Genomic DNA, 27693 nt, shown 5'->3' with positions numbered 1-27693 from the left:
GTGTACTACAGTGGAAACGTAGCAACTCGTTGACTACGTTGAGCTATGGGACCGCCTATTCCAGCAAGCCACGCGCTCGGTCGGTGCTCGTGGTGTATCGTATAACGCCATCAACTCATCATGCATAGCCTCTCCGTTGCTGTGGACACCACCACTTACATTTTATTACAAAGCGAACCTTAATCCAGTGCGTAGCCACTCCGTGCACCGCGGTGTGCTCGCGCCTTTACTAAGACGATAACAAAATGAGGTACTAAATAATGGAAGTAAAATAAAAAAATATATTAAGTAAACATAATATAATGCTATCTCTATCACAATTTTGGTATTAATAGAAGAAGTTTGTAACTGGTTAATTGGTTTAACATAATTACTTGTGTTACATTTAGATTATACAAAATTACACAACTATTTATAATAAACTAAGTTAGTATAGATAGTATGTAGTTAGGTTATAATGTTCATCTAATTAAACTTGAAGTCTGCAGGATTTGTCGATGTCAATAAATAATTTCTTTCCACTGTGTACGGACCATCTGTAAAATGATAAAATAAAGGTACATATTGGTTACAGTTATCTGAAAAATCAAGAGGTCGATTCCCGGGTCGGGTAAACTAGTACATACTATGTTTTTTTTCTAAATTTCTGACCAGTAGCTCGTAGTTTGAAATTGTGTCCAGTATATGGCAATAAACTCACCCGCTATTACATGGGACTTATAACACAAATGGTGAAAAGTGGGTGTACATTGTATAGCGACATTACGTAATGTGCACCTCTGCCTACCCTATCGGGGATAAAAGGCGTAACGTTACACTTATCTGAAAAAAATACGGTTAATTTATTTTGCTATATGTTAAATGTGTTACAATTACCCTCTTGATACCACTGTGTGGTAGGAATTCCCGACTCTAATCTAGCTGCAACAATGGCTTCTCTCAAGGCAAAAGCAACAACGACAGCCATGCATATTGGGGGCTCTCCAATACCTGATAAACGATAAAATATATGTTTTGAAGTTATACATTCATTCAATCATTATATCATTATCGATATCAATTTTATTTTTATGCATATCTATAGAGGTTTTTAAAACTTACACTTAGTGCCAAAAATAATATCCTCCGTGTAGGAATTTTTCCTAAAGTATATTCTCCAATCCTGAGGAATGTCCCTGGCCAGTGGTACATGGTAGTTCCAAGTACGATTGGTCAGGAGTTCGCCTGTTGGAGCGTAGACCATGTGTTCACTCGTCCAGTAGCCCACACCCATCATGAATGCTCCTTCCACCTTAACCAGAATCGAGTTATGTAAGAAAACTTATTTATTGCGTAATTGCAATAAAATTAGGTCGCAATCACCTATGAACATTTAAATTTAATTAAATAGTATGGCTTGAAACTACTCAAGTTGCATCCTTAAAAAGTAGAAACAACAATTTATAGATCACCTACAAAGAGTTGCTTTGTGCGAGAATCGAACCCGCTATACATTGTGTGGCACCAACCGTGCAGTCACTTATTCGTTAGTCACAACAGCTATAATACAAACAAACACTTACTTGACCAATATCAATTTCAGGACTAACACTCTGTCCGATATCTTCACAAAGGTCCACTCTCAGTAGTTCAAACTCTCCTGTCAACACATCTAATTCCACTTCAGCTAAAGCTACTCCATAAACATCATAGGGATACTCCTCGGTCGTAGTCGTAAACCCATGAGCTTGCAAGTCCACGTTATCATTGTATGCTTTTATAATCAATTCTTCCCACGTAGGATTGTCCATTTGATCTCTTATTGGTTGTAATCTACTTAAAAGTTGTTTGCATGCTTTAGACACCCCAGCAATAACGTCATAATTAACAATGCTCCCTCCAGATAAAAAGCAATTGGGAGCTATAACAGTATTGTTTTCTTTTACAATAATTTTCTCAACAGGAATCTTCAGAAGGTAAGCTGCAACTTGAACGGCTTTAGTATTAATTCCCTGTCCCATTTCAATACCACCATGTGTTATAACTACAGTGCCATCTCCTCGAAATACTGACAAATTGATATAATAATTCGCTCCTCCGGCTGGAGACCAACGCAGAAAAGAGAATCTTAAACCTCTCTTTTTCCATCTGTTTGCTGCATTAAATTGATTGACAATTTCTCGCCTTTTGACATAATCGGACCGTACAATAATGTTGTCCACCATTTCTTTCATATCGTTTCTGTATTTGGGATCCAAGTTGACTAGCCTGACATCAAGAGGATCTAGATTCATCTCGTAAGAAATTTGTTCCATGACAAGTTCAGCCATAGCTATGTGTTCCAAAGTACCTGTCAAGTCATAAAATACATACATCTTAATACCATCATCATAGTCTGATGTTTCATAAAGATAAATTCAAAATTAAATCCAATGGTGGATATTTCTTACTTATCTGTTAATAAATATTCAACTTGCCTGGTGCTCTCATCCATGAATTTTTGGCTGTATCCGTGATATTATCAAAACCTGTATACTTCCACCGTGCTTTATTGTAAGCGTTGTTATATTGTCCAATACCAAGCAAAATCAGCAGTTCATTTGTTTTGTATCCATTGTCTTCAAACAACCTAGAATTAATGTATTGAATTTCTCCAGAACTGTTCACACCAGCCTGAAAACATGAGTTTTAAAATTGTATAAATATCGAAAATTTTACTACTACTTACTTTAAGCTTAGCTGAGTCCATTTCCACCAGTGCTAAGCTATGTGTACCAATGGATATTGATGGAAGCTAAACGCATCCACAGCAACGTAACATAGCACATCTCTGGTGAGAAAGCATCCTTAACCTCGTTTTATTGGTCATTCGCGGGCATCGGCATTCTTGTTCACAAAATTTAGCTCAGATTACAAGATCTCAGATTAAAATTACCTCAAAGTCTGAATAGCAAGGCAGTCTCTTGCCTACGGCTCTTGTGGTAGTAGTCAACGACTGGATGAATCGACAAGGTCTGTTGAGTTTCTTCACAGTCAGTGCAGCAGCAATGGCACCTTGGATACAACGGGATAATTTTAAACCGTAGCCTCCGCCAATACGTCGAGTGTGCACATCAACCCTGCCGTAAAAATATTACGATTACATTCAAAGTAAAATTTTCTATTTCTTTGTTTTAATTTTAAAATGGTAACTTACCTATTTTGCTGCATGTTTAAAGCCCGTGCAACCATCAACTGTACTCCTTCCATCCACTGCGTTGCACAATATACATTAAGGCCCTCATCAGAAGGTAAAACCACAGCTGTCATGGTTTCCATAGTAAAATGGGATTGAGCATAAATTGAATTAGCTCCTTTAATCACTCTTACTTCATCTGTGCCTCTTTCAGTAGCTTCTATTTGAGTGAATAGAGTACTCCTACTTGCATCACCTATAGTCTGTCTTATATCTAAGACTGGTTCTCTAACATTTGTGTATGTTGCTTTCACTAATTTAGCAGCTCTATCAGCAATATAACGGGTTTCAGCTACTACTATACCGATTGGCTGATTAAAATACTTCACTGAAGTTGATGCTAATATTTCTTCAGGTTTTGTATATAAAAATGAGTCTAATGGCGTAAAAGAATTAATCCCCGGGATATCTTTAGCTGTGTAGAAAGCTATCACTCCAGGATACGCCTGCAAGAAAGTTTGAGTGTTAAGATTGAATTGTCAACTCTTATTAAATACAAGTACGTACTCTTACCAAGGCTTCGCTTGCGTCGATGGACACGATGTCACCCACCCCTACTGTGCTAAGTGCTAGAGAACAAAAAACCTCATTTGCTACGTTAGGCAAGTCTTCAGTATAAAAAGCCTCTCCTGCACATTGAATCTATAAAAAAAATAAAAATTATTTACAAATTATAAATAACAAGATTCTACTATCTGATTAAAGTCCTACGAAGTTCACTAACCAAAGCTTCTACTTTCGCAATAGGTTGCGACACCGGCCACACTGAGCGGTTGGTTTCAAACACCTGTGTAGCCTTAGATACCGGGCGGGTATCACGCAAAGTAATAGCTCCAGATTTGTATCGTGTGTTAAGGTTTGTCTCCGGAGAAAGTATCAGTAAACCCTGTAAATAAACCGATATTTTCAGAACACTAAGCAACATTAAGTCACTAGTTTGACCGCTTAAAAAGGTAAATTCTTACTTTGTAAAATAAACCAATAGCAACGTTCTTTTTATACTCGACCGAAGGATCTGGTGGGTTATATTCAACCACTAATTCCTGTTCCAATATTTTAATTGCTGACGTTAGAGTTTCGTTGGTAAAAAGCTTCTTTCCGATCAAGAAATTTTCTGTGGCACAGGCTCGACTGTAGTTAGATTTAGCATTTGTTGGAGAAAGTGCTCCAAAGACTATCCTTGCAGACTTGACAACATTATCAGTTGATAAATTATACAAAAAGCCCGCGTTTACAAAAGCATGGGAATTCTCAGAGCGAGGCATAACCTGTAAAAACAGTAAAACAAAGTAATATTACAGAATAAACACATATAACGTATCTACAGGAACCTTGTAAGATTACCTTAAACGTAACCAGACGCTTGCTGTTACACAACGGTGGCATCATGATGTTCCAAATGACATATCCTCTCATATTAACTTTCAGAAACTGTTGCATCGTCACCGTTTGCTTTGCACTCATATTGTTCTCTAAATGAAATAAAATGTATATTTAATAAGTTAAATAAGAAGGTAATAAGAACAAACGTTTATAATATGGAACACTAACGTATTGTTACTTGAGCTCCAATTGTTTCTAATAGTAAGTAGATGTCCGAAGCGAACCAGTTGTGCTGATTCTTAATCATTAAGTTCCCTGCAATCGATGCCACCTGCAAATATATTACCATTAACATTTCATGTTGGTTTTGTTTTGTCTCTAGTTTCTTGTTAAAAACCTACATTTCTCACAGCAACATGAGCAACTTTCTCAACATGATCATAGATCTTCTGTAGATAGCCAAAGTATTCTTCTTTAGAAACAGTTTTCAGTATCTGTAAGAACTCCGTGAGTGTTGTCCCAGCGTTCACAATCAAGTTTTGGTCGAGTGTGTAGCCTTTCAGCTCCTGGACTCCACTTATGTCTATGAGGACCTGAGGAGGCTCGTCTACGGGGTAAACTCCTATAACATAATTGTTGTATTAGTTACGAAATATAAAAGAAATCTGACTCTTGAGGAATATCAATATTCAAACCAACCTCTTGCTGTATTCCCAGCTACTAGCATATAAGACTCGTCTCCTTCTTTTCCTAGTATCGTGAATATATCTTGGACTTTATTTACTCGATACCAAAGTCTATTATCCTTCAACTTGATCTTAATGATAGCATCTTTGTCAACTTGTTGATCAACGAAGCACCATTCACTATCTTCACAATTGCTTTTATCACATGTTTCTCCAGTTTTATTACAGAGTTTGAGATCTTCTATATCTGGTAGCTTGATTTGTCTTGGAGCATCTGAGGCGAAATTTTTGAATGCTTCAAGAATGGGTCTATAACCAGTACAGCGGCAAATGTTGCTGGATAGTGATTTCTCTATTTCCAACATTGTTATGTCAGGGTTGGATTGAAGTAAACTGCACAAAAAATAAAATAAAATATTTGTATATTACCGTGTTTTCATGAGCTATGGTATGTCAATTAACTGTTGTTTGATTTTCTTACCTGTTCATCGACATAACCCAAGCCGGAGAGCAGTACCCACATTGAGAACCATGGCCATCCGCCAGTGTCGTCTGTAGCTCATGGTAGCCCTTCAGTCTGTTACCCAAACCCTCAATGGTGGTGATCTCCAGTCCATGGCATGATGTTACGGGTTTCATGCACTATCAGAATTAATAACGTCTATATTAGCAAAACTGAGAGTGTTATCTGTTCAAAAGTCAATATAACTTGGATCCAATCCAACTGAACAATGTGATCAAAAACTGTGTAAATAGTGAAACTGAAAAATAATAACAACTAATACGAACACTAATAACCATGGAGATTTTTGTTTGTTCTTCTCCATATAAACACTTGCAATGAGGAAATAGTTCTGTTAAAGGACTGACAGACAGACTGACACTTTTTATTTTGTTTGAAGTCCAACAGTACTTCATATTAATTTAATTGATATAAACGATTTGACTTTGGAAATTGTCAAAAATATTTTTTACAGCAAGCGCGATTTCTACGAACAAAGGAGATTATAACTTTTTACTTATTCTAGTAAACTGACCGAGTTGACAGCATAAGATGTGCCGGCAGGTTGGTGCACGCTGACGATGCAGGCTCCGCAGCCACCCTCGCGGCACATGTACTTGGTGCCGCGCAGCCCCGCGTGCAGCCGCAAGTAGTCCAGCAGCGTCACGTCCGAGCTCACCTCGCATCCCACTAGTGGATCAATATTCACCAATGTTTTAAAGGGTAGAAAGGAAAGGATTATAGCTTCGTAAAAATGAGAATAGCTTTGCCAATTTCCAATAATGAAACCAGTAACAATTGTTAGGATGTACCAGTAACAATTGAGAACACTAATTTTTATGTGGAGCCCCGGTAATCCCGGTAGTCCGCAGCTCCGGTATAATATATGAAATAAGATTTATATCACAATTCACAACGTAGAGCAATACTGATAGCATTTCAGATCAATTGATGCACTATAAGATGAATTTATAAACATTATATGAACTCGCTATTATAAAACTGCAAAACTCTACCTGAGTACGGTAATCCATTGATTTTAAACGATATCTTCCCCATGTCTGTCTGTCGACCAGCTTCACCAAATTGTTACCAAACAATAGCACTATATTTAATATACCAGTATAATAAATAGTAAATAGTTACACTTCTAGTGTGAACTGGATATGTAATCGTTGTCGATAAATTAAACATTAAAGTTAAAATTACATTAAAGTTTTATTTTCATTACATTACGTCAATTAGGACAATATAAAACATAATGTTTAGGTCATTAGCGTCTATTTAAACTTAAAACTGCAATGCATTTCATACACTTTCTCTTTCATTCAAACTTTATTAAGGGGAAAATAAAACATCTCGTTATTTGAACCCACATTACTCAATTTATTTAAAGAAATTAAAATACGTATTATTGCAAGTGTCATGTAAAATATTTATATTCTTCAATTAAACTTAAAATCAGCTACATTAGTGGACGAGAGCAGCAAGTTTCGTTCCACAGTGTAGGGTCCCTCTGTAAAACAAAAGAATAAACATGTACAAAAAAAAGAAAATAAATTATAAAGACATTAAAAAAATCACAATATCCATCTCCATTTTTTGTGAAACACGCCGACATAGGTGGACGTATCACCTGATGGTAAGCAATCGCCGCCGCCCATGGACACTTGAAACACCAGAGGCGTACAAGTGCTTTGCCGGCTTTTTGGGGGTTAGGAATTTAGGGTTGTTGTTGGGGATCTCCTATTATGTATTAAAATTTTCACAATATTTTCTTCAGCATTTGACTTACAAAATGATTAATTAAAAAATATCTGAATCAAGTGTGCGATCCCATACTTTACTCCAGGTATTATACTCACGTTCTTGGAACCACTCTGTGGTAGGAATGCCTGCCTCCAATCGGGCTGCGACGATAGCTTCCCGCATAGCCAGAGCCACTACCACCGCCATACAAATTGGTGGCTCACCGATACCTGCACCAAAATTAGATTATGGGTAGTTCTTCAGAGACAAAATTTTCGATGTCTATGGGAATATTTATGAAACCAACTAACAAAACAGCATATAATATTTTTTTTAGTATAGTTTAGCTATATCAGTTACTAGGACAAATAACATTTTTTAAATAATTGCAGTCTAGGTACTACATAATTTTTTTTAAAGCTTGTTCTTCTGATTCATATGGCGTGTCCGTTTGCCATTTTCCGGAACAAAGTAGTCGATTTCGCATTTTCCCTTTGATACTTCAATATAAATTATAATTACATCGAAAGGAGATGAGTTGTCCTCTTCAAAAAAATATATGCATTCGTTATAACTATGTTAGTATGATTATAAATAAATAAATAAGAAGTGTCCGGCGTATAATACTGATTAATATGGCGTAAGCTACGAATGACCATACTTGGTCGGGTATTAATAATGAGAGTCTGGCTTCCTGTGCGGAGGGAAACCAGGCGTGCAACGGACAAGATAGGAGGCGGACGTGCGGCTGGTTGGCTTAGATCCAGGTGTTACTAAGGTAAATATCTGATTCATCTGTGTTTGGTTTACATGGCATCCTGATTACAATGCCTATTTTATAAAATTTACTTTACAGTTTTAAAACTTCAATCTATGTTTCGTGTGAAGCTTTTTGGTTATACATTCGTGTAGAAAAATGATAAGAATGAAGTCTGTATATACGATGAGTTATGCATGATTGTAAGCAAAATCCTGATTCATCTGTGCCTGATTCGTATGGTCAAAACCGCACATGAATCATAAAATAATGCTCTTGTTGCATTGTCCATTTTTTTACTAGTCTTATTTTTAAATTAACTTAGCTATAAATGTTATAGCTATAATTTAAAAACTTTTTTTTTGAGGAATGTAATTAATATGAGTCTGAAATTGCTAATCCGCCCTGAGCAAGCGTGATGATGAATGCTCGTGATTTCTCTGTGCGAAAGTACTCGAAAATGGTATGCTAACAAGAAATTAAAAGAACGTGAAATACAGAGCTCATTTACTTACAATTTTCAATTGTTCAACAGATTCATCTGTAACAATTTCTGATTCATCTGGGCAGAAAATATGCGAACGTCGATATCTCGAAAACTATTTTTTAAAAACGAGTCCCTCATCCAAATATAATATAATAACGTATTATTTGGTATACCTATTTTCATATGAACACGTGTTACAGATCTTAAAGTGGAATAAAATTTTGGCCATATGAATCAGTCGAAGAATCAAATTTCGAAGAACTACCCTTATAAATCAAACACTAATTATAGCAGAAATATAATTAAGTTAGTTAATTAAGTTGATGTCAACAAAGAAATAATATAAATGAAGGAGAGATAAAAATAAATTTCTAATGTAGCTCCATTATAAATTAAGAACGAAGTAGCAGTTGGTTAATGGAGGGCAATGATAACAGCTACCCAAGGACATAAATTCCCAAAGCCCTCGTAGACAATGGCCAGCCAATTACCATTTATACACAATCGCGATGCCTCATGCTAATGTCCTAAATAAAATGCAATAATTTATTAAGGGACCCCTGACAATGTTTTGGCTTGCAAGTACAATTTACTAAATTATTGAACTACTTCAGCTTTTCCTACCCAATTTCACCATTGGAAATGCCATATTAAATTCCATTGAATTATACTTACACTTAGACCCAAAAACAGTATCCGAACTATAAGAATTCTTCCTGAAGTAGACCCTCCAATCTCGAGGTATATCTCTACACAGAGGCACGTAGTAGTTCCACGACCTGTCTGTGAGGAGTTCTCCAGTCGGAGAATATATTAGCTGCTCAGAAGTCCAGTATCCCACACCCATCATGAAAGCACCTTCCACCTAAAGAAATATAAAATCAATAAAGTATTTGGTACAAAACAAATATAAGTGTGTAAAGCTACGAACTTACTTGACCAATATCGATTTCTGGACTAACGCTCTGTCCAGCATCTTCGTAAAGATCTACTCTCAGTAACTCAGACTGGCCAGTTAATATGTCTACTTCTACTTCAGCTAACGTTACTCCATACACTGGGAAAGGATACTCCTCATCGGTTCTTGTAAATCCATGAGCTTGCAAATCCACGTTACTATTATACGCTTTAGTTATCAGTTCTTCCCATGTAGGATTATCCATAGTATCTCTTACTGGCTTTAATCTTTCGAGTAGTTGTTGACAAGCTCGTTTTACTCCCAATATAACATTCTGATTCATAATACTTCCTCCAGACAAGGAACAGTTTGGTGCTATCACAGTGTTATTCTCCTTCACTATAATTTTCTCTACAGGAATGTTCAGCAAGTAAGCTGCAATTTGAATCGCCTTAGTATTGATTCCTTGTCCCATTTCTATGGCACCATGCGTGATAACCACGGAACCATCTCCACGATATACTGATAAATTAATATAAAGATTTATGCCTCCCACAGGTGTCCACCGCAAAAGAGCGAACCTTAGACCCCGTTTCTTCCATCGGTTTTCAGTGTTAAATTTATTCACTGCTTCACGTCTTTTAGGATAATCCGCTTGTATCATTAAATAATCAACCATTTCTTTGATGTCACTGGCGTATTGTGTATCTAAATTAGCTAGCCTGACGTCTAAAGGATCTAGGTTCATTTCGTAAGCTATTTGTTCCAACACCAGTTCGGCCATCGCAACATGTTCCAGAGTGCCTTTAAATTGAAATTATATTTATTACTATACAATATTTTTTACCAAAACAAATCATTACTAATGTAAATACAGACCTGGTGCTCTTGCCCATGTATTCTTGGCAGTATCAGTGATACTATCATAGCTTGTATAATTCCAACGCGCCCTATTGTAGGCATTGTTGAATTGGCCCACGCCAAGTTGAGTAAATTGTTCGTTTGTCTTGTATCCGTTGTCTTCATATACATTGTAGTTAATGTATTGTATTACTCCGGAACTGTTTACTCCCGCCTAATAGAATCAGTAATTGTATTACATTTAAACATCTAATGTATAACCTTTCAAGTTTCAACTATACTCGATACAATGACGAACTTACCTCAAAATCTGAACAGGCTGGCAACCTCTTACCCAAGGCTCTCGTGTTAGTAGTCAATGACTGAATAAATCGACATGGTCTATTCAGTTTCAGTACTGTGAGAGCAGCAGCTATAGCTCCTTGAGTACTACGAGATAGTTTCAAACCATAAGCTCCTCCGCAACGACGGGTGTGCACGTCAACCCTTGTAATGAAAAAAAAAACATATTTAGAAAATATTTTTCTTTATGATTAATTTATAACATACGAGAAAACTAATTAAGGCAGTCATTTGAGAGTAATGAAACAATAGTAATACATACTGGTTTTGACTCAAATTCAAAGCTCTCGATATCATCAATTGTACTCCTTCCATCCACTGCGTAGAACAGTAGACATCCAGCCCTTCATCCGACGGCTTCACAACAGTGGTCACGGTTTCCATGACGTAATGATACTGGGCATGGATCTCATTAAATCCTTTTATGACTTCTGCCACATCTGTGCCAGTGTCTGTTGAAGCTACATTCGTATATTTTGTACTTCTACTAGAGTCGTTTATAGTCTGTTTTATATCTAGTAGTGGTTCTTTGACATTAGCATACGTAGCTGTTACTAATTTCGCAGCTCTGTCAGCGATATAACGAGTCTCAGCTACCACTATAGCCATTGGCTGATTAAAGTATTTGACTGTGCCCTGTGCTAATACTTCTTCGTTAGCTGAATACAAAAATGAGTCAGGTGGAGTGAAGGAGTTTATTCCTGGTATATCGTCTGCTGTGTAGACAGCTATTACTCCTGGGTAGGCCTAAAGACATTTCATTATTTTAGTACACACTTTCATTCATATATTCTCATAATAAAAACATACAAGACATTGGAACCTTACCAACGCTTTACTGGCATCGATAGAAACGATATCTCCAAGCGCAACTGTAGTCAAAGCCAAGGCACAGTATACTTCATCAGGATATTGAGGCAAGTCTTCAGTGTAGAAAGCTTCTCCCGCACATTGTATCTACATAACAAAATATAATATTTAGAAGTAACGAGAAAAGAGAAGACTAATAAAAATCTGATTGATGGCGATATTTACCACTGCTTCCACTTTTGTTATAGGTTTGTTAATGGGCCAGACCGTGGTGTTGGTATCAAACACTTGCGCAGCTCTGGAGACTGGACGCTCATCGTGCAAGTTCGTCGCTCCCGACTTGTAGCGAGTATTCAGGTTCGTTTCAGGCGACAGCGCTAGAAGACCCTGTGGAGTTGGAAATAGATCAGATTTTTCTCAATAATCCATACACTTTTGGCAAATCAACGAAGTAGAAATATTTTAATACATATTTAAAACAATGTTTGGACTATATCACTGGGTACCTATACTTCCTAAAAAAACTAATTTAAACGATAACATCATAGTTATTCTACTCAATTTGTTCATTATTTTTATTAACTATCCATTATAAAATATTAAAATTTCGGCTATTTCATCAATGCTAAGAAATATTGTCACCACTTATTTGAATACTTCACGCTACTCGGACAAATATAAATTAGCTTATTGAAAAAATCATATTCAAAATGTACTTTACTTTATAAAATAACCCCAGGGCTGCCTTCTTCCTATACTCCACTGTAGGATCTGGAGGACTCTCTTCAACTATCAGCTCCTGCTCCATGATCTTGAGGGCTGATGTTAAGGTCTCATTAGTGAACAGCTTCTTTTTAACTAAGAACTGTTCCGTGGCAGTAGCGCGGACGAATTTAGGCGAAAGACCTCCAAACACTATCCTCGCACTTTGTACCACGTTGTCACTCGTCAACTTGTACAAAAATCCCGCATTAACCATAGCGCGAGCATTCTCAGCTCGAGGCATTATCTGTAAAATGAACATCATTTATTCAAATAACAAGAAAGCACAATATCTAATTTTAAGACTCAAAATCATTACTTGTCATATTTAATTTGATATTAAATATTTCAATGATACTTAAGAATATAGTCAAGCTTCTTTCACTGTCTGTTTCTAGTAACAACTTGTATTCAACAGAATTCAGAATTACTATATCAGTTATGTTTAATTTAATATTCTTTTGAGCATTCAAAAGATCTCATAAAGTTACTAGATATTAACATTACTATGTTTGCCTTCTAGGCATTATAACTACGCGCGTATTATCTTTCAATGTTTCACGAATTCGAAGTATTTATTTAATTAGTTACACTTTATTGGTGATGCTTCAAAAATCTAATTGAAGTTTCAAAACTTAGAAAATGTTTACGGCTTTACACTTGGAAAGAGCAACGACTTTAAAATAATATTTGAAACAAACTCACCTTGTAAGTGAAGATACGGTGACTCTCATTAAGAGGTGGTAACATCACGTTACGTAGGACATACCCTCTCATGTTCGTTTTGAGGAACTCTTGCATTGTCAGCGTTTTCTTTATCAACAGACTCTTCTCTGCAATAAAAACACTATTTGTCAAATCCTTTATTATCATCCTACATACTATATTATCCTACATAATTCATTATAATACTCTTCAACCAAGAACTTACAAATAAACTACAATAATATTTCGTCTACTTACGTATAGTAACTTGTGCCCCAATCATTTCCAAAAGCAAGAAAATGTCTGATGGGAACCCGTTGTGTTGGTTCTTCATCATAAGGTTGCCTGCGATCGTCGCCACCTACAAATACATTATACATGTCAGCCGGGAAGCTCTCGGGACTCCTAGCTATTCAAATAAGTCAGATCTAAATTACAAAACAGGCCAAATGCAAAGCAAACTTCTGTTAAGAGATTTTGTTGGAGTAACTTTTAGTTTGAATAAATAGAAAACTACGTAAAAAATGTATTTCTACTTGCATTTCTAACAGGAATGTGAGCAACTTTTTCAATGTGATCGTAAATCTTCTGCAGATATCCAAAGTATTCTTCTTTAGCTACAGTCTTCAGTATCTGCAAGAACTCCGTGAGAGTGGTCCCAGCGTTCACGATCAGGTTCTGGTCAAGCGAGTAGCCTTTCAGCTCCTGAACTCCACTTATGTCTATGATGATACGAGGGTATTCATCTATGGGATATACTCCTGTAATAACATTTATAAATTAGTCCCCATCCTTGTATTTTAATTAATAACTTAATGCTATTATTAACATCCATAATATTTGATACTTACCTCTCGCTGTGTTCCCACTTAGAAGCATATAAGAACTATCGCCTTCTCTCTTCAATATTTTGAATATATCTTTGACTCTTTGAACTCGAAACCAAATTCTGTCATCTTTCAGTTGAATTTCAATGACATCATTATCAGCTTCTTGGTCTACAAAGCACCATTCACTATCTTCACAGTGACTCTTGTTACAAGTCCCTCCAGTTTTCTTGCAGATTTTAAGGTCTTCTATGTCCATGATTTTGATTTGCCTGGGGGCATCTGAAGCAAAACTCTTGAAGGCTTCTAGGATAGGTCTGTAGCCAGTGCAGCGGCAAGTCTGACTGCTTAGAGATTTTTCAATTTCCAGCATCGTGATATTTGGATTTTCTTCAAGCAGACTGCAATTGTAGAATAAAGCTGTACAAGCTTCATAAGACAAACTACAGCGGTACTAGGGTACAAGAGATGGAAGTCAAGCACAAAGAGGACATAAACAAGTTATTTCAATTAAATAATTTTATGAAGTGACGGATGTTTGTACAAGTGTTCGTTGATAGATAACTCTAGAATAAACAGACTAAGAAATAACATAATTTTGGGTATTTGTTCATATGGCAACTTATTTAATAAGTTGTATAATAATAATAATAACATTACGTCCGTAGTCTTATGTTGGCTTTACCTGTTCATCGCCATAACCCAGGATGGTGAGCAGTAGCCACATTGGGAGCCATTCTTCTCTGCCAGTGTCGTTTGGAGCTCATGGTAGCCTTTGTTCCTGTTACCTAGCCCTTCAATGGTAGTGATCTCCCAACCATGACATGCTGTTACTGGTTTTAAGCACTAAGAGATAAAGTATAAAATTAAATATTACTGTGAAGTTATTTTATTTTAACTGCTTTGTTTAAGTAAGCTAATAGGGTTGCTTGATTATCTTATTTTTCAAGTGGTTACAAAATTGCTGAAGTTGGTATGCCAAGTTTGAATCAAGAGATTAGCAGTGCAATATTAGGCTTTTCGATTATTTGAATCCGAATTGTACCTGATGTTTGATTAGACCACTTATTTACATGGGACTTATGGACAGTTGTGTCCAATCAGTCAATAATTTCGGTGAATTAAAGCACACCATCTATTAATAGTATGTATATAATAGTGTGTCATTCCATTGAAGACAGTTCAATAATTACCGAGTTTATAGCATACGGTTCTGATGACGGTGAGGAAGCGCTGACCACGCACCCCCCACAGCCACCTTCCCGACACATGTACTTGGTACCGCGGAGGCCGATGTGGTCCCTCAGGTAGTCCAGCAGCATCACGTCTGAACTCACGTCGCATCCCACTGGAGATAAACATTTTGGAGTTACAATGTGAGCAAAAATATAATGGCGGTCGATGGTTGAATACGAAAAGTTGTAAATAACTTAGTACTGAAGTCTAACGTCTAGCAGTGAACGGATACGACCTGGACGCTTACTTTTGAAACCAATCTCAATGTCAATGCAATATCATCATCATCAGCCGAGAGACGTCCACTGCTGAACAAAGGCCTCCCCCTTGGTCCTCCACGCAGAACAATTATATGGAATATGATTTCAATAAATTATTCAATGTCAAAACTATACAACCCCAATTATAGCTGTTAAAATACCATCCAGAGTACAGAATATAAAACCAAACTCAACACCATATAGTTTATTTAATATCCAAGTAATACAGAAGCAATACACTAACGTGTTGCAACTCAAGAGTACGAAACTTTACAAGGACAATGTCAATCAATCGGAATTGGATTCAAAAATAAGCTCCTTTGTAAAAATGATTATAGTTTACATCTATTCTTATATAATGATTACTCCTTCAATAAGTTTAGCCATCATTACCAAAAAAAATAATAAGTGCCTTTATTTTGTTATCTTATAGGAATAAGGAAATCTCTCCATGTAAAATACTGACGTTTACCCAAATCTGGTTAAACCTCATTGTCACCTCCCCCCTTATAAGGGAAAGGCCATGAGAAAGAGTAGAATGCAGTACCTAACTAGTCACGATTCTGAAATAAATACGTATTATTGGTAATTATATTTTTAATATTTACTTACCAGAATGTTCGATGCCATTAACTTTGAATTTTATTTTATTCATTGTCGACTGCCCACAGCGACTCTCCTCCCAGTAATAAACAGACTTCTGGCCGTAAGATAATATATAGATCTGTATGAACAATGACTTTCAAAATTAATTCATCGTGTAAATATTATAATATAAACATTATTTATGGTAAAACATCTTTGTTTACTACCGTAGATAATCATTTAAAATAACATTAAGTACGTACATTCCATATGTCACGCACAACGTTTAACAAATACCTAATTATTTTTATAATAACTTTCTGCCTTTTAATGGTATAGGTCGGCAAACGAGCAGACGGAACACCTGATGGTGAGCAAGCGGCACCGCTCATGGACACCCGAAATATTACAGAAGTTATAAATACGTTGTCGGCATTTGGGGGTTAGGGATTTAAGGGTTGTTGGGGAATCGGGGATTGGGAAGCGGGTGATTGGGTTTCCGCTATTCCTACTCATATAACGAAACACAGCACAAGCGTTGTTTCACGTCGGTTTCCTGTACACCGGTCGAGCCAGCCCTTTCGTGCCGAAGCCTGGTTCTCCCACACTTATGATGGGGATGAAAGTCGTGAAGGCCATAGCATGGCACCATAAATACATTTGCTAGATTATTATTTTTTCTATGACTTTTAGCACAAGACAATATTGAAATGAAATAATGAATTTGTTTTTGTAAGTAGATAAATAGGCTTACAAAACATTTAAAAAAATTACATGAGGCCGCCATTTCCTAACGGACTACTCTGAGAAACAATGCTGAAACAGAGTCATTGGTCAACTTTATTACTTTTAAAGTCCAAATAAATACAAAAAAAAAAATAATGTATTTATGTGTTATAACCGTGCAAGTTTATTCTGTAGTGATCTTTTGAGGAAAGAACCACAGCAGTTTGAGCGGACCCGTCCTGACGACAGTACGCACACATCATGCGTGTGTGGTATGGTAATATACACATCGTTTATGACTAAGGTAAGTACCTTCACACTCAATATCTAGTATCAAAAGCGTATCTATCTAACGTTAAAATATCGTTATGGCAATAAATATAATAAATATACGACTGTAAAACGAAAGATATTTCTGCTAGTATTAGTATTAATAAATGTTTATTGATGTATTGACCACTGAAAAAATAACTTAAAATCAAACCAATCTTATTTTTATTTATTGATGTTTCGAAACCAAAATGGTGAATATATCAGAAACTAACCACACAGGTATATGACACCTGCGTTGTAATTAAAAAAAAACATGTGTATCATAATACAAATAAAGAAAAAAGAAAACATAACGTCACGTCTTTTGTTCTCCGATGTGGTAGCCTGTAGGCTGAAGTAGGTACATGTGTTTAACGCTTTTTAATATTCTCCATAAACAAATACATATTCACTTACTTGAGAACAACAGATACATAAAATAACATACATTATTGTGTATGTACAATGTACACAACCTATGTACATAATGAAAATAATACAATGTATTAGGACCCACTTTTCCCCGGTAATGTTATAAGTCATATATATATCATTATAAACTAGACTATATGTTTCCAAAAACAAAAATAACCCAAAGCTAATCGACCCCTGGCTAGGCAGTAGTAATTGCTCTCCACCAACGTGGAAGAAAAATAATAGCATTTTTTTATAACACTAAAAAAAGGAAACCACCTTCAAAAGTTAAAATGCGAACTTAATTTTTTTAAGTCGGATATTATGCCTAAAACATTTTCCTAAGTCTGAAAAATACTATGCTGAAAACCATATCAAAATCGGTTCAACCAAACGCAAGTACACAAACATATTATGCATACAGGTCAAACTGAGAACCCTTTATTTTGAAGTCGGATAATAATTTTGGGCCTCAACAAGAGCAAGGGCAAGATATTTGTAGAAATACTGAAATAGTATAATTATGCCTACAGAGACATAAAATTTATCTTTGAAGGTCTAGTAACATTTTAATATCGTCTGCGCCGGCAAATGCAAATAGCCACTAAAGTGTTTATTCCTCTAGGTGGAAGTAATTACTTGGGACGTAAAACAATCATTTAAATACAGATAACAATGGCCATAGAAAATTAAATTAACGACAATTTTCTACGTTCTTATAAAAACTTAGGTAAAGATAGGTCCTGCTAGGCTATTCTGTAATTGTCAATTCGAAACAGCGGCTGGTAATTGTTGTAGCCAGAAATAATTGGTGAAAATTAAAAATGTCTATGTTACCGGGTGACGAACATTTTATTATAAAGAATGAAAAATGTTGTTAACTTTGTATAGAAAATAAAAATAAAACTTTTTAAAATAATTGTTTTAAAAAATCCGACTTCCATAAACTAAAATCCAAAAAAATAACAATTAGTTATATATTGTACTGCCTGTCTTCCCACTGCTAGTTTAGAAGTCAGTGTCACAAGTACTAAACAAACAAAATTATATTAAAACCTAGGCAGATATCTATGTGCAATATAGGTACCGTGCAATGTAGTATCGGTAAGTTATATTTTGTGGCACCGATTTCTAAACTATCAGTCGATAGACGGTTTGGGAAGTGGGTTAAAAATATCTGAACTTTGCTTGCTATATTTTGGTAGAACTTAATTATATTATACATTTCTATATTATGGTTATAGAGGTATGTAATTATATACCTACTCGAAATGAAAATATCTCCTCTATATACATACGTCGATATCTTTAGGTAGATCATCTGTGTTAACAAAAGAACTGCTTAATAATTATTTTGATAAAATTAACATATTTATTGGAAACTAATATTTGTACTAATTGTTACATAAATAATTTACGAAATTATACGAAATGTTACTTAAAAGAAAAGAAGTACGACTGTCATGCATAGATGCGTAAGCACACTGTTGGGATGGTGGATTGCTGACCCTGTATAATAATATATTATAATAAAGTTACTAAACCCCCACACTTCTGACCAAAGGTTTGAGTATTAATCGCCACGCTTGCTTAATACTTATGGGTTGGCAATATCAAACTTATAATAAAAAATAGAAGCCCAGATTTCCTCACGATGTTTTCCTTCACCGTTTGCCAGTGTCTAAATAATCTTCGAAAATCTCGGAAAATATCAAATTGGTACTGAACCCCAGATTACATAAAAAGTGAGTAGTATTTCATTAAAGTTACTTGAGGTGGAGTATTAGTAACTAAAAAATAACTTACCACAATTACAACTGTTCGTTCTTAAAAAACAACTAAAATAAAGAAAGGTGTACCTCCACTGTATTTATTTAAATAAACCGAATGGTTTTTTCACTACAATAAAACATAATCTACCCGCGTAATTGAGATAGGTAACACGAACGTTACTTATCTAAAAACAACGTAAAAAACAAATTACTTTCACCGCAACCGAGTCCTTGCGACATATTCTATACGTACTACTTGGTAGAATTATCTTTGAACAAGGCAATAATGTCGCGCCATTTCCATAATAACAGCTGATGTCTAGAAGTTGGTGAAGGAACCATTTATTTGTGTGATCCGTGAATTGATTTTCGAGATCTAAATGCAATGATTTTGTGGATAAAATCCCTTTTACAAAAGACACAGAAACAATAATGTTTTTCTTTCCTACGGGTCCCACTTATGTAGGTATGTGTTACCGGGATTCCGGCTTAAAGCAGGAGTAAGAACAGGATGGGTTTTAGTCAGTAAGAGTCTGTCAATCTCTCTCGCCTCACTGGCAGGGGATGATTTTACCCCCTCAAAAAAAGCCATAACTCATGTCTAGCTAGAACAACATTGCCTTTTTACCTAGAATATGCAATACTACCTTCTTAGTATCCATTAACATAACGCTACAGAAATATACATACAAACAAACATACATGTCTACACTTTACAAGGAAAACCATGACACACCTACCTACTTCATTCATGATAAAAAAAACACTTTCATTGATTACTAAAACTGAAACTATTCTACACTACGCCGGGTAAACGAGGCTCAGGTATTTTTATATACAAATATGTTTGAGGGTCCCATTTCCATACATTATGTGGTGTATACTTAGTTTATGTATAGCGAGCACATAAGCCAGGTAAGACAGGGCTCGCCCGACCTATATTCCACAAAATAAAGTGACCGAAGCAATTCATCAAGGGAACCAACCATACCTACTGGGCGCGGATGAGTGAGTAAATGAAGTGTTCATTGTTCATATTATTAGGTGACGAAAGGTTGATGAATTGGAAGATTGTTTTGTAGTTGTTTCAGTTCCAGTCGTCAAGATTTTACTGCGTAAAATGAGTCCATGAATTCAGGTTTACGCATAAAAGTCACCGTTATTTCTCGTTTGTATCTGTCATTGCTGAGTCCAAATTCAGATCTATAGACAAAGATTACACGATTTTTCTGTCTTATTTTGTTTTCAGTAATTATCTTGTAAAACAATCATGGTTTTACCGAAATGTAAATTGATTTAGATTAGATCTAACAATAATCAACTTTGGTTGGAACAATAGCAAACATTATTTTTGTTTCACGTAGGTACAGTACTTAACTGTTCAACTGAGTACTCCTTGAATTATCTACTCAATGTCCCTTTACCTACCGACCCAACCCTTTTAGTCCCCGCATGACAGAATATGAAATTTTAATTAAAAAATATCTGGCAGAAAGCGCATGTAAGATGTGTGGACGTTATGCGAGGTATGTCGGGCTGTCGAGCTAATGGGGGCCGGGCGATGGTGTCCTAGCGAGCGTTGCAATTACGAAGCTATGCTTGTTATGAAACGTCAGCTTTTTCATTGTCATTCCTCCATTTACTACTGTACTCATGGGATTGGATCTGAGTTTTTACTCGCATGTTTGCATGGTACTGAGGTTTGCTTGGTGATCTTTGCATTTAATTCTTGTCCAAGTCTGTTATGGTTATTCATGGCTCTTGTTAGAATTCTTGTAGTAATTCTAAGTTGTTATTGCACGAAAGTATAATATTACGATTAGACGTTTATAGAAACTAACTAAGGAGGTAAGATGAAGTGGAAATCATTATCCTAACTTAGGATGTTTCTCATAATTTCAATGGAGATACCGAATATGTAGTACTGGGACATAGTCTATTTATTATTTTCACTGGGACTGAAACTGACTAAACACGGTACGCATCTACTTACACCCCTGCTCCTCTGCTTACCCCTTTGGGTATTAAGAGACGCGATGCTGTATAGTTTAAAACTAATAGATCAAAGTGTCTTGCGTATGTATTTGCATTTTAAAGTGAGCTACGCTGTCATTTCTCAGGGGAAGGTTCAGGATTGAAAATGTATGCGATAACCGTAAACTATATGTAAATATCACATTTACAAGAAACAAGAAGCGATATAACATATAACATTATAGGAATATAGCGCCTATTGTAGGTTGAATGGGTAAACAGAGAAGATATCAATATTTATTTAACTAAGTATTGGCAATTTGATGTATATGGGTAAGTTCTATTTAGACTGCCTCGTTAGCCGAGTGGTTGCAAGTGCAATTGCCGGACAAGGGGTCTCGGGTTCGATTCCCGGGTCGGGCGAAGTATTCCTGGGCTTTTTTCGGTTTTTCGAAAATTTCTCAGCACGGAGTCTAGTAATGTGCCCACATGGGACTTACAACATCATTGTGAAAAGTGTGACATTGTACAGCGGCATTACGTGCCATAATGTGCACCTCTGCCTACCCCTTCGGGGATTAAAACCGTGACAACATATATATTATTAACCCCCGACGCAAAAAGAGGGGTGTTATAAGTTTGACGTGTCTGTCTGTCTGTCTGTCTGTGTGTCTGTCTGTCTGTCTGTGGCATCATAACTCCCGAACGGATGCAGTGATTTCAATTTAGTTTTTTCTTATGAAAGGGGACTTACGTGCGAGTGTTCTTAGACATGTTTGAGGAAAATCGGTTAGGCCGTTTTAAAGTTATGGGCGGTGAAAGTGGGGAGATTAGCCGAAGGTCTGCAAATATACTGGGATGGGGTCTCAAATTAAACCTCACTGAAAGAAGATATTGAAAGATATTATTTTTTCGTATTAACAAAAATAAAAAAATTAATAAAAAAATAATAATTAAATTAAAAATTTAATAACAAAAATATAAAATTTTTAATTTAACGTTTTATTATAAACAAAAAATCTTGCACCAATGTAATCTTTAGCCTACTTATATGTAGAAACAAAAACTAGTAATTAATAAGTCAAAAAATAAATAAAAGCGAACGAGCTTGACCTCGAATGTAATCTTTACCTTAACAAGAATCGAAATTATAGTAAGTATATGTAATATACTAAGCCTAACTTAACCTAACCTACCTATAAAAAGTATAAAATAAAAAATTAAATTAAAAATTTAAAAAACCCCCGACAAAAAACTTAATTTCCCTTTAAAAAGTAAAAAAATAATATAAAAGAAACTTAATCTTAAAGAACCTAACAATGTACTAATAATTCTAAAAAAATACGTCTCGTTGGGGGACCGCATTCATATGGACTGTACACCGCCGCCCGCGCCGCTATATTTCTATTTTAGAATATAATAGAATAATTCTAAGAAATAATTAGGAGCGGTCCCCCAACGCGACGTATTTTTTTAGAATTATTAGTACATTGTTAGGTTCTTTAAGATTAAGTTTCTTTTATATTATTTTTTTACTTTTTAAAGGGAAATTAAGTTTTTTGTCGGGGGTTTTTTAAATTTTTAATGTTCTACTTATTTTCATAGTTGCTAACAGTGGTTGATGAAGAGAGGACGAACTCAGTGGTATGCTATTAGAGGTCTATATCCAACAGTACACGATAACCTTCCTAACTTCATTCATCATATTTTTTCCACTAAGGTACAATTACTATCCACAGGATAACAACCTTTAAAAACAAATATTAAAAGCACGTTACCTAAAAAATGCCATGCACTTTAAACCCAATACCGTTCCGAGTGTAGTTTTGAACCAAATTGGTGCAGATTTTATTGACACGGACTAAAACCCGCAATATTTGGGGCCACGAGACTAACCGTGTCTGGATAGAGATGGTATTTAGCTCCGGAACTGGGACCGAAATTCAAAATAAAAGTTCATTCATCCTTCTACCTTATTACTACAAGTACCTATTGTACCTATTGTACTTGAATTACTCATTCCAAAATCTAATATTCGCAATGGTTAAGGTAATTGTATATATTCATAGCCTTTTGAATTTGGACAAGCTGGCAAACGATGATTACCTTACGGTAAACAATCAGCGCCACCCCACCCCTGGACACCCAAAACACCAAAGAAGTTACAGGTGCGTTGCAAGTCTTTTGGTGATTAGGGATTTGGAGATTAGGATGAGGGGAAAATGAACTGAACTTCCTTTTATTTGATCAATTTTTCCAGCTGATAATGTGCCAAAACGAAGCTAAATAGTATCCAGATCCGAAATTTCATCCGTAGCATCGCCAGCTGAAGTACCACAGCGAGTAGAGTAACATTACATATTCAATGCAAAACGTTTGTGAATGGACAGTTCACACGTGTAATGCGCGGCGTCACACTGCACTAGTACCGACGTACGGCCCCAGAGACCGCGGGGCCATACAATATTCATGTTGTTTAGAACTTTTGCCTGCAGTTATACTGGATGCAAACGTTGCTGTTAGTTTGTTTCAAAATTATAAACGGAATATGGTTATTAGTTTGAGTGGAGGAGACACTGTTTTGTTGATCGAGTGATCATAAGTAAGGCTGTCAAGCAAGAGATCTAAGGTATGATTCTCGGGTCTGGGTATGTGTTATTCGGGCATCGCGTGACGATATCCGGTCACCGTAGCGGCTGATGTCCAATCTGGAGCTGCGGATAACGTTACAGGTTACCAGAGCTCCCGCTGAAATCAGAAAAAGGAATGGGGCGGTTTCTAGTCAACAAGAGTCTGACACTCCCTGTCGCCTCACCCAAGGCGGGGGGAGAAGTCATTGGGCGATTTTCATCCCACAAAAAATGTATGTTATTGGGGCTTTAGCCGGTTTTCGAAATGTTTTCATGAGTCGAGGATAGACTCATCCCTAATTACATGGAACTCATCATATTCACTTATGCCTGAATAAAATGTAAGTAGAATGTAAATCGCTCCTTCCAGAGCCCCACTCGCAACGAAGGGTGTGAAAGTAGCAACTACAGGGTTATCTGCAAACACACGTGGCGTTAAGAATTTGCACCTAACTTGTTTGTACGCCGTGCAAACCTGATCGGATTGAACGGTTTCATGTTTAATAACAGTTTGTAGATCTTATCATTAATGATGCCATACTACACACATGGGTTACTTTTTGAATGACCTATTAAATATCCACTGGAGTTAGCCTACACTATTTTTACATAGTATACAACATGGTTGTCCGCAGTAAACCTGGCGACGTACTGTGGTGGTAGAAGTGACTCATCAGCATGATATGGAGCGAGGTGAAGCAAGAAGCTCAAGACCGATCGAGATGGAAGACCTCTGTGGATACCCTCTGCCCCATCTAGGGGACATAGAACCTTAAGTTAAGTAAGTCAACTATTCATTTAAATGATCATACTGTATTAAAGCCCAAAACACAACTTTACCAAAGTCAACAATTTTTAAGTTAAGATACAATTAGCCATTTTCATACTCACATAGGGAGGGCTGAAACTCCCACTAATACTATAATATTACATTTACGTGAATATTGCACGAGTTTCCCCTATACCTCACGTGAAAGCCCTCCCATAGTTCAGGTGACAAGGTTAAAGGGTCACCTTTATCCTCCGAGGATATACTTAAGTGCCATAAATTGTAAATGTCCCATGAAAACTGATCTAGAACGTATGGTATAGTGAAAGAAGAAATATGTTCCTGAAACTAGGGGAATAAGTATTTCAGATTTAAAACGTCGTGGTGACCTGGAGGTTTAGGATGCCCGCTTCTGATGCTGATGCCGTTTCGATGCTTCTGATGCTACCAACGGCAAATACCAATGTAACTTTGTCTGAGTGATTTATATGTAAATACTTTCTAAGATCATTTAGACACCACTGCTAGAAGGTGAAAGCCAGCCTTTAACTAAACTAGCTTCTGCCAACGGCTTCGCCGCGTTTTTATGGGATAAAAATTTCCCCATCACCCAAGTCGGCTCATACCCTGTCTGAATACCAAATGTCATCAAAATTCGTTCAGTAGTTTCAATATTATTGACGGATAAACAAACAAAATTTCACATTTATAATATTAGTGTGATAATAACCAGTAGGCACCTACTTATTATAGGTAAGTATATAACCTAGACAATAAGTACTTAATTCTGTTACTTTTTAAAACAACTTGTGCATTTATCTTTGCGATAACTGCCGTGTATGTCACGCTTGTACGAGTACACTCATTTGGAATAACTGGGTTATTACTTAAATAACATCATAGAAGCATTAAAATAGAATATTTAATGTAATGTTTTCAATTTTATTTTACCAGAAACTACAATTTGTTGATCAAACAAAGAGTTGCTCCGTGCAGGTATTGAACCCGCTATATGCAGCGCGGCAGCCGGTTGCCCAGCCACCGCATCAAGCGTGTAGTCATAAAATAGATTTTTCTTATTTAAGTAGTATTTTTATCTTCCTTCCAAAACAGATACCTAACTAAAACCTACCTTTATATCCACTTACACGAATCCATCCCGCAGAAACACCACTTAAAATTCCATAATTCTTAATTCACCAAATGTACCTCGAGTAAAGCTGGTAATGGACACAATTGGCTATAAACACCATCCCATAACGACCTGCCGACGCTCAAGTAAAGAATTAAGGTGATCCCGATCGTAGCTAGGATCCCTTGGGGACGTTCAATCGCGGTGAAATTGCACTTGGCTCCGATGCCAAGTATTAGGAATTAGGATAGACCTTTGAGCCGACGCCTAACTAAAGCCAGCTCGTTTGACCGGTTCTCCCAACCATTCAGGTGGTTGAAAGGTAATGCTGGCTTTAATATTGATCTGTGAACATTTTTATATGGTTTAGAGTATACTTTTTTATTTCATTGATGCTTTTAATCCCGTTAGTAAACGTTATGCACTTTTATAAGTTATCTCAACAAATATCAAAGTATATATGAAAAAGATATTTCTATTAACAAAACAGTGTAATCAATCATATTAATCCAGTCTTCATATCACTGACCCTCGTTCCTTTCAAACATTCATTCCAATAATCCAACTCAACAAACAAACAAACGAAGCGAAACTAAACAAACGTCAAAACAAAAGATAAAGCATATTCAAGAAATTGCATTCCTTCGCGCGAACAATGAAATAAACGCAGCAATAACGGGATGGCTACAAAGAAACCAATTAATATCCACATTACAAGCATTAAAGCGCTAAGCGAGATAAGTATGACGGTTTACCCAGAATGGAATGTAGAATGGAAATACCCATACCCATTCTAGCCAGTACCATCCATAACAGCCCCTTTCCATTCTAGCCAGTACCATTCTACCCAGTGTTGACTGCAAAATCTTGCACAAAGCTAATTTAGAGGGCAGTGCTGTGCATCCCTCGTTATTTATAACGTCCACTGCTGCTAGTGTGGCGTGAATGATAAAATGGCGAGATATGGTAAGAAAAATGGCGGACGAAGAAATGAATTTGTTCCTTGAGCGTTGCATTTTGATAATATAATTTGTATTTTTGTTCCTGAAAGAAGATAATTTGAGAAAATACGTCTTTAGCGTCTAATGTAGATAGATAAAGCTACCAAGACTGCACTCACGATTTAGGTACATCCTTATCCCTATTTAATTTTTACTTGAAGATTAGATTCTGCCAGCGGCTTTGCCCGCGATTCCGAGAGAAATTTTTGTCTTATGTGTTAATCCAAACCATAACCTACCCCGGTTCCAAATTTCATCCCGTCTGGCTCAATCACGTGATTGAGTAACAATAGATTGTAGAATATATTTTAGAATCTCGTTGGTCGAGTGGCTACAAACATGATGACAATTAGATGAGGGGTTTGAATGTTATGTAGGATAGTTTTTCGAAAATTCTCTTAGCAGCACAAACTATGGTGTTTGGAATTGTTCCCAGTATGTGGCAATGGGTTTACCCTATCAATCCACTACATGGGACATTTAAAAGTAAAAGGTGAGATATTAGGTCTCAAAATTGAAAATATCGAAACACCTAGGTATAGATACGTAGCTAGATACCTAATGAATTGTTTACCAAGACTTGAATTGTTTATCAATGTTTTTGTTTTACAATTAGTGCCATGAATGGGTTAGTGTCCCAATAAAACGACTATCTACTACTCGTACGTATTAATTACTCTACTTAGATACATTCTTGAAATTCTTCTTTTAATGGTTTTGGCAACACTATTAAACATTTTAACTATCGTAAACCAGCTGGTATACTAAGTAGTTTTAAACTAATGTTTAACTTTAAATTGTAAAAAAGACTTGGTACTTAAATAAGGTATTAAAATGTATTTTTTCAAACCTTTTATATTTTCATTATATTAGTATGTAAAGTAAACACTTCTATAATTAATTTGTAAACAATTATAGGAATAAATCCATCCAATGAATAAATTACTAAAACAATGTTC

The 27693-nt window shown here is 36.1% G+C and overlaps 2 protein-coding genes across 2 annotated transcripts; both read right to left on the bottom strand.

Annotated features, from left to right (window-relative positions):
* Nucleotides 1-121: 121 nt before the first annotated feature.
* Nucleotides 122-6829, bottom strand: LOC118267951 (uncharacterized). Its single transcript, XM_050694317.1, has 17 exons — nt 6742-6829; nt 6261-6415; nt 5705-5865; nt 5237-5616; nt 4939-5159; nt 4766-4868; nt 4559-4686; nt 4180-4482; nt 3939-4100; nt 3728-3856; nt 3176-3660; nt 2915-3098; nt 2457-2652; nt 1563-2329; nt 1102-1291; nt 877-990; nt 122-536 (listed from the first exon to the last, which is right to left on the bottom strand). Exons 1-17 carry the CDS (start codon nt 6782-6784, stop codon nt 466-468), a joined length of 3792 nt encoding a protein of 1263 aa, XP_050550274.1. The 5' UTR covers nt 6785-6829; the 3' UTR covers nt 122-465.
* Nucleotides 6830-7087: 258 nt separating this feature from the next.
* On the bottom strand, nt 7088-16191 carry LOC118267799 (xanthine dehydrogenase-like). Its single transcript, XM_050694320.1, has 17 exons — nt 16032-16191; nt 15117-15271; nt 14609-14769; nt 13948-14324; nt 13637-13857; nt 13355-13457; nt 13097-13224; nt 12351-12638; nt 11855-12016; nt 11648-11776; nt 11082-11566; nt 10780-10963; nt 10496-10691; nt 9654-10420; nt 9394-9583; nt 7591-7704; nt 7088-7241 (listed from the first exon to the last, which is right to left on the bottom strand). Exons 1-17 carry the CDS (start codon nt 16072-16074, stop codon nt 7171-7173), a joined length of 3774 nt encoding a protein of 1257 aa, XP_050550277.1. The 5' UTR covers nt 16075-16191; the 3' UTR covers nt 7088-7170.
* Between the last annotated feature and the right edge of the window lie 11502 nt (nt 16192-27693).

This window comes from Spodoptera frugiperda, chromosome 6 (assembly GCF_023101765.2).
Source record: "Spodoptera frugiperda isolate SF20-4 chromosome 6, AGI-APGP_CSIRO_Sfru_2.0, whole genome shotgun sequence".
Classification (NCBI taxonomy): Eukaryota; Metazoa; Arthropoda; class Insecta; order Lepidoptera; family Noctuidae; genus Spodoptera; species Spodoptera frugiperda.
Note: the sequence above shows the minus strand (reverse complement) of the source record. Positions and strands in the feature narration are given on the sequence as shown.

What these genes read in the sequence shown, in the direction of transcription:
- LOC118267951 (XM_050694317.1), bottom strand. Translation starts at nt 6,784, where the DNA reads ATGGGGAAGATATCGTTTAAAATCAATGGATTACCGTACTCAG. An exon ending in TGGAGCTCAAGTAACAATAC is followed by an intron (nt 4,687 to 4,765) that starts GTTAGTGTTCCA and finishes TATTTCATTTAG; the next exon opens with AGAACAATATGAGTGCAAAG. An exon ending in TTGCGAAAGTAGAAGCTTTG is followed by an intron (nt 3,857 to 3,938) that starts GTTAGTGAACTT and finishes TTTTTTTTATAG; the next exon opens with ATTCAATGTGCAGGAGAGGC.
- LOC118267799 (XM_050694320.1), bottom strand. Translation starts at nt 16,074, where the DNA reads ATGAATAAAATAAAATTCAAAGTTAATGGCATCGAACATTCTG. An exon ending in AACCGTATGCTATAAACTCG is followed by an intron (nt 14,770 to 15,116) that starts GTAATTATTGAA and finishes TTTATCTCTTAG; the next exon opens with TGCTTAAAACCAGTAACAGC. An exon ending in TAACAAAAGTGGAAGCAGTG is followed by an intron (nt 11,777 to 11,854) that starts GTAAATATCGCC and finishes TTTGTTATGTAG; the next exon opens with ATACAATGTGCGGGAGAAGC.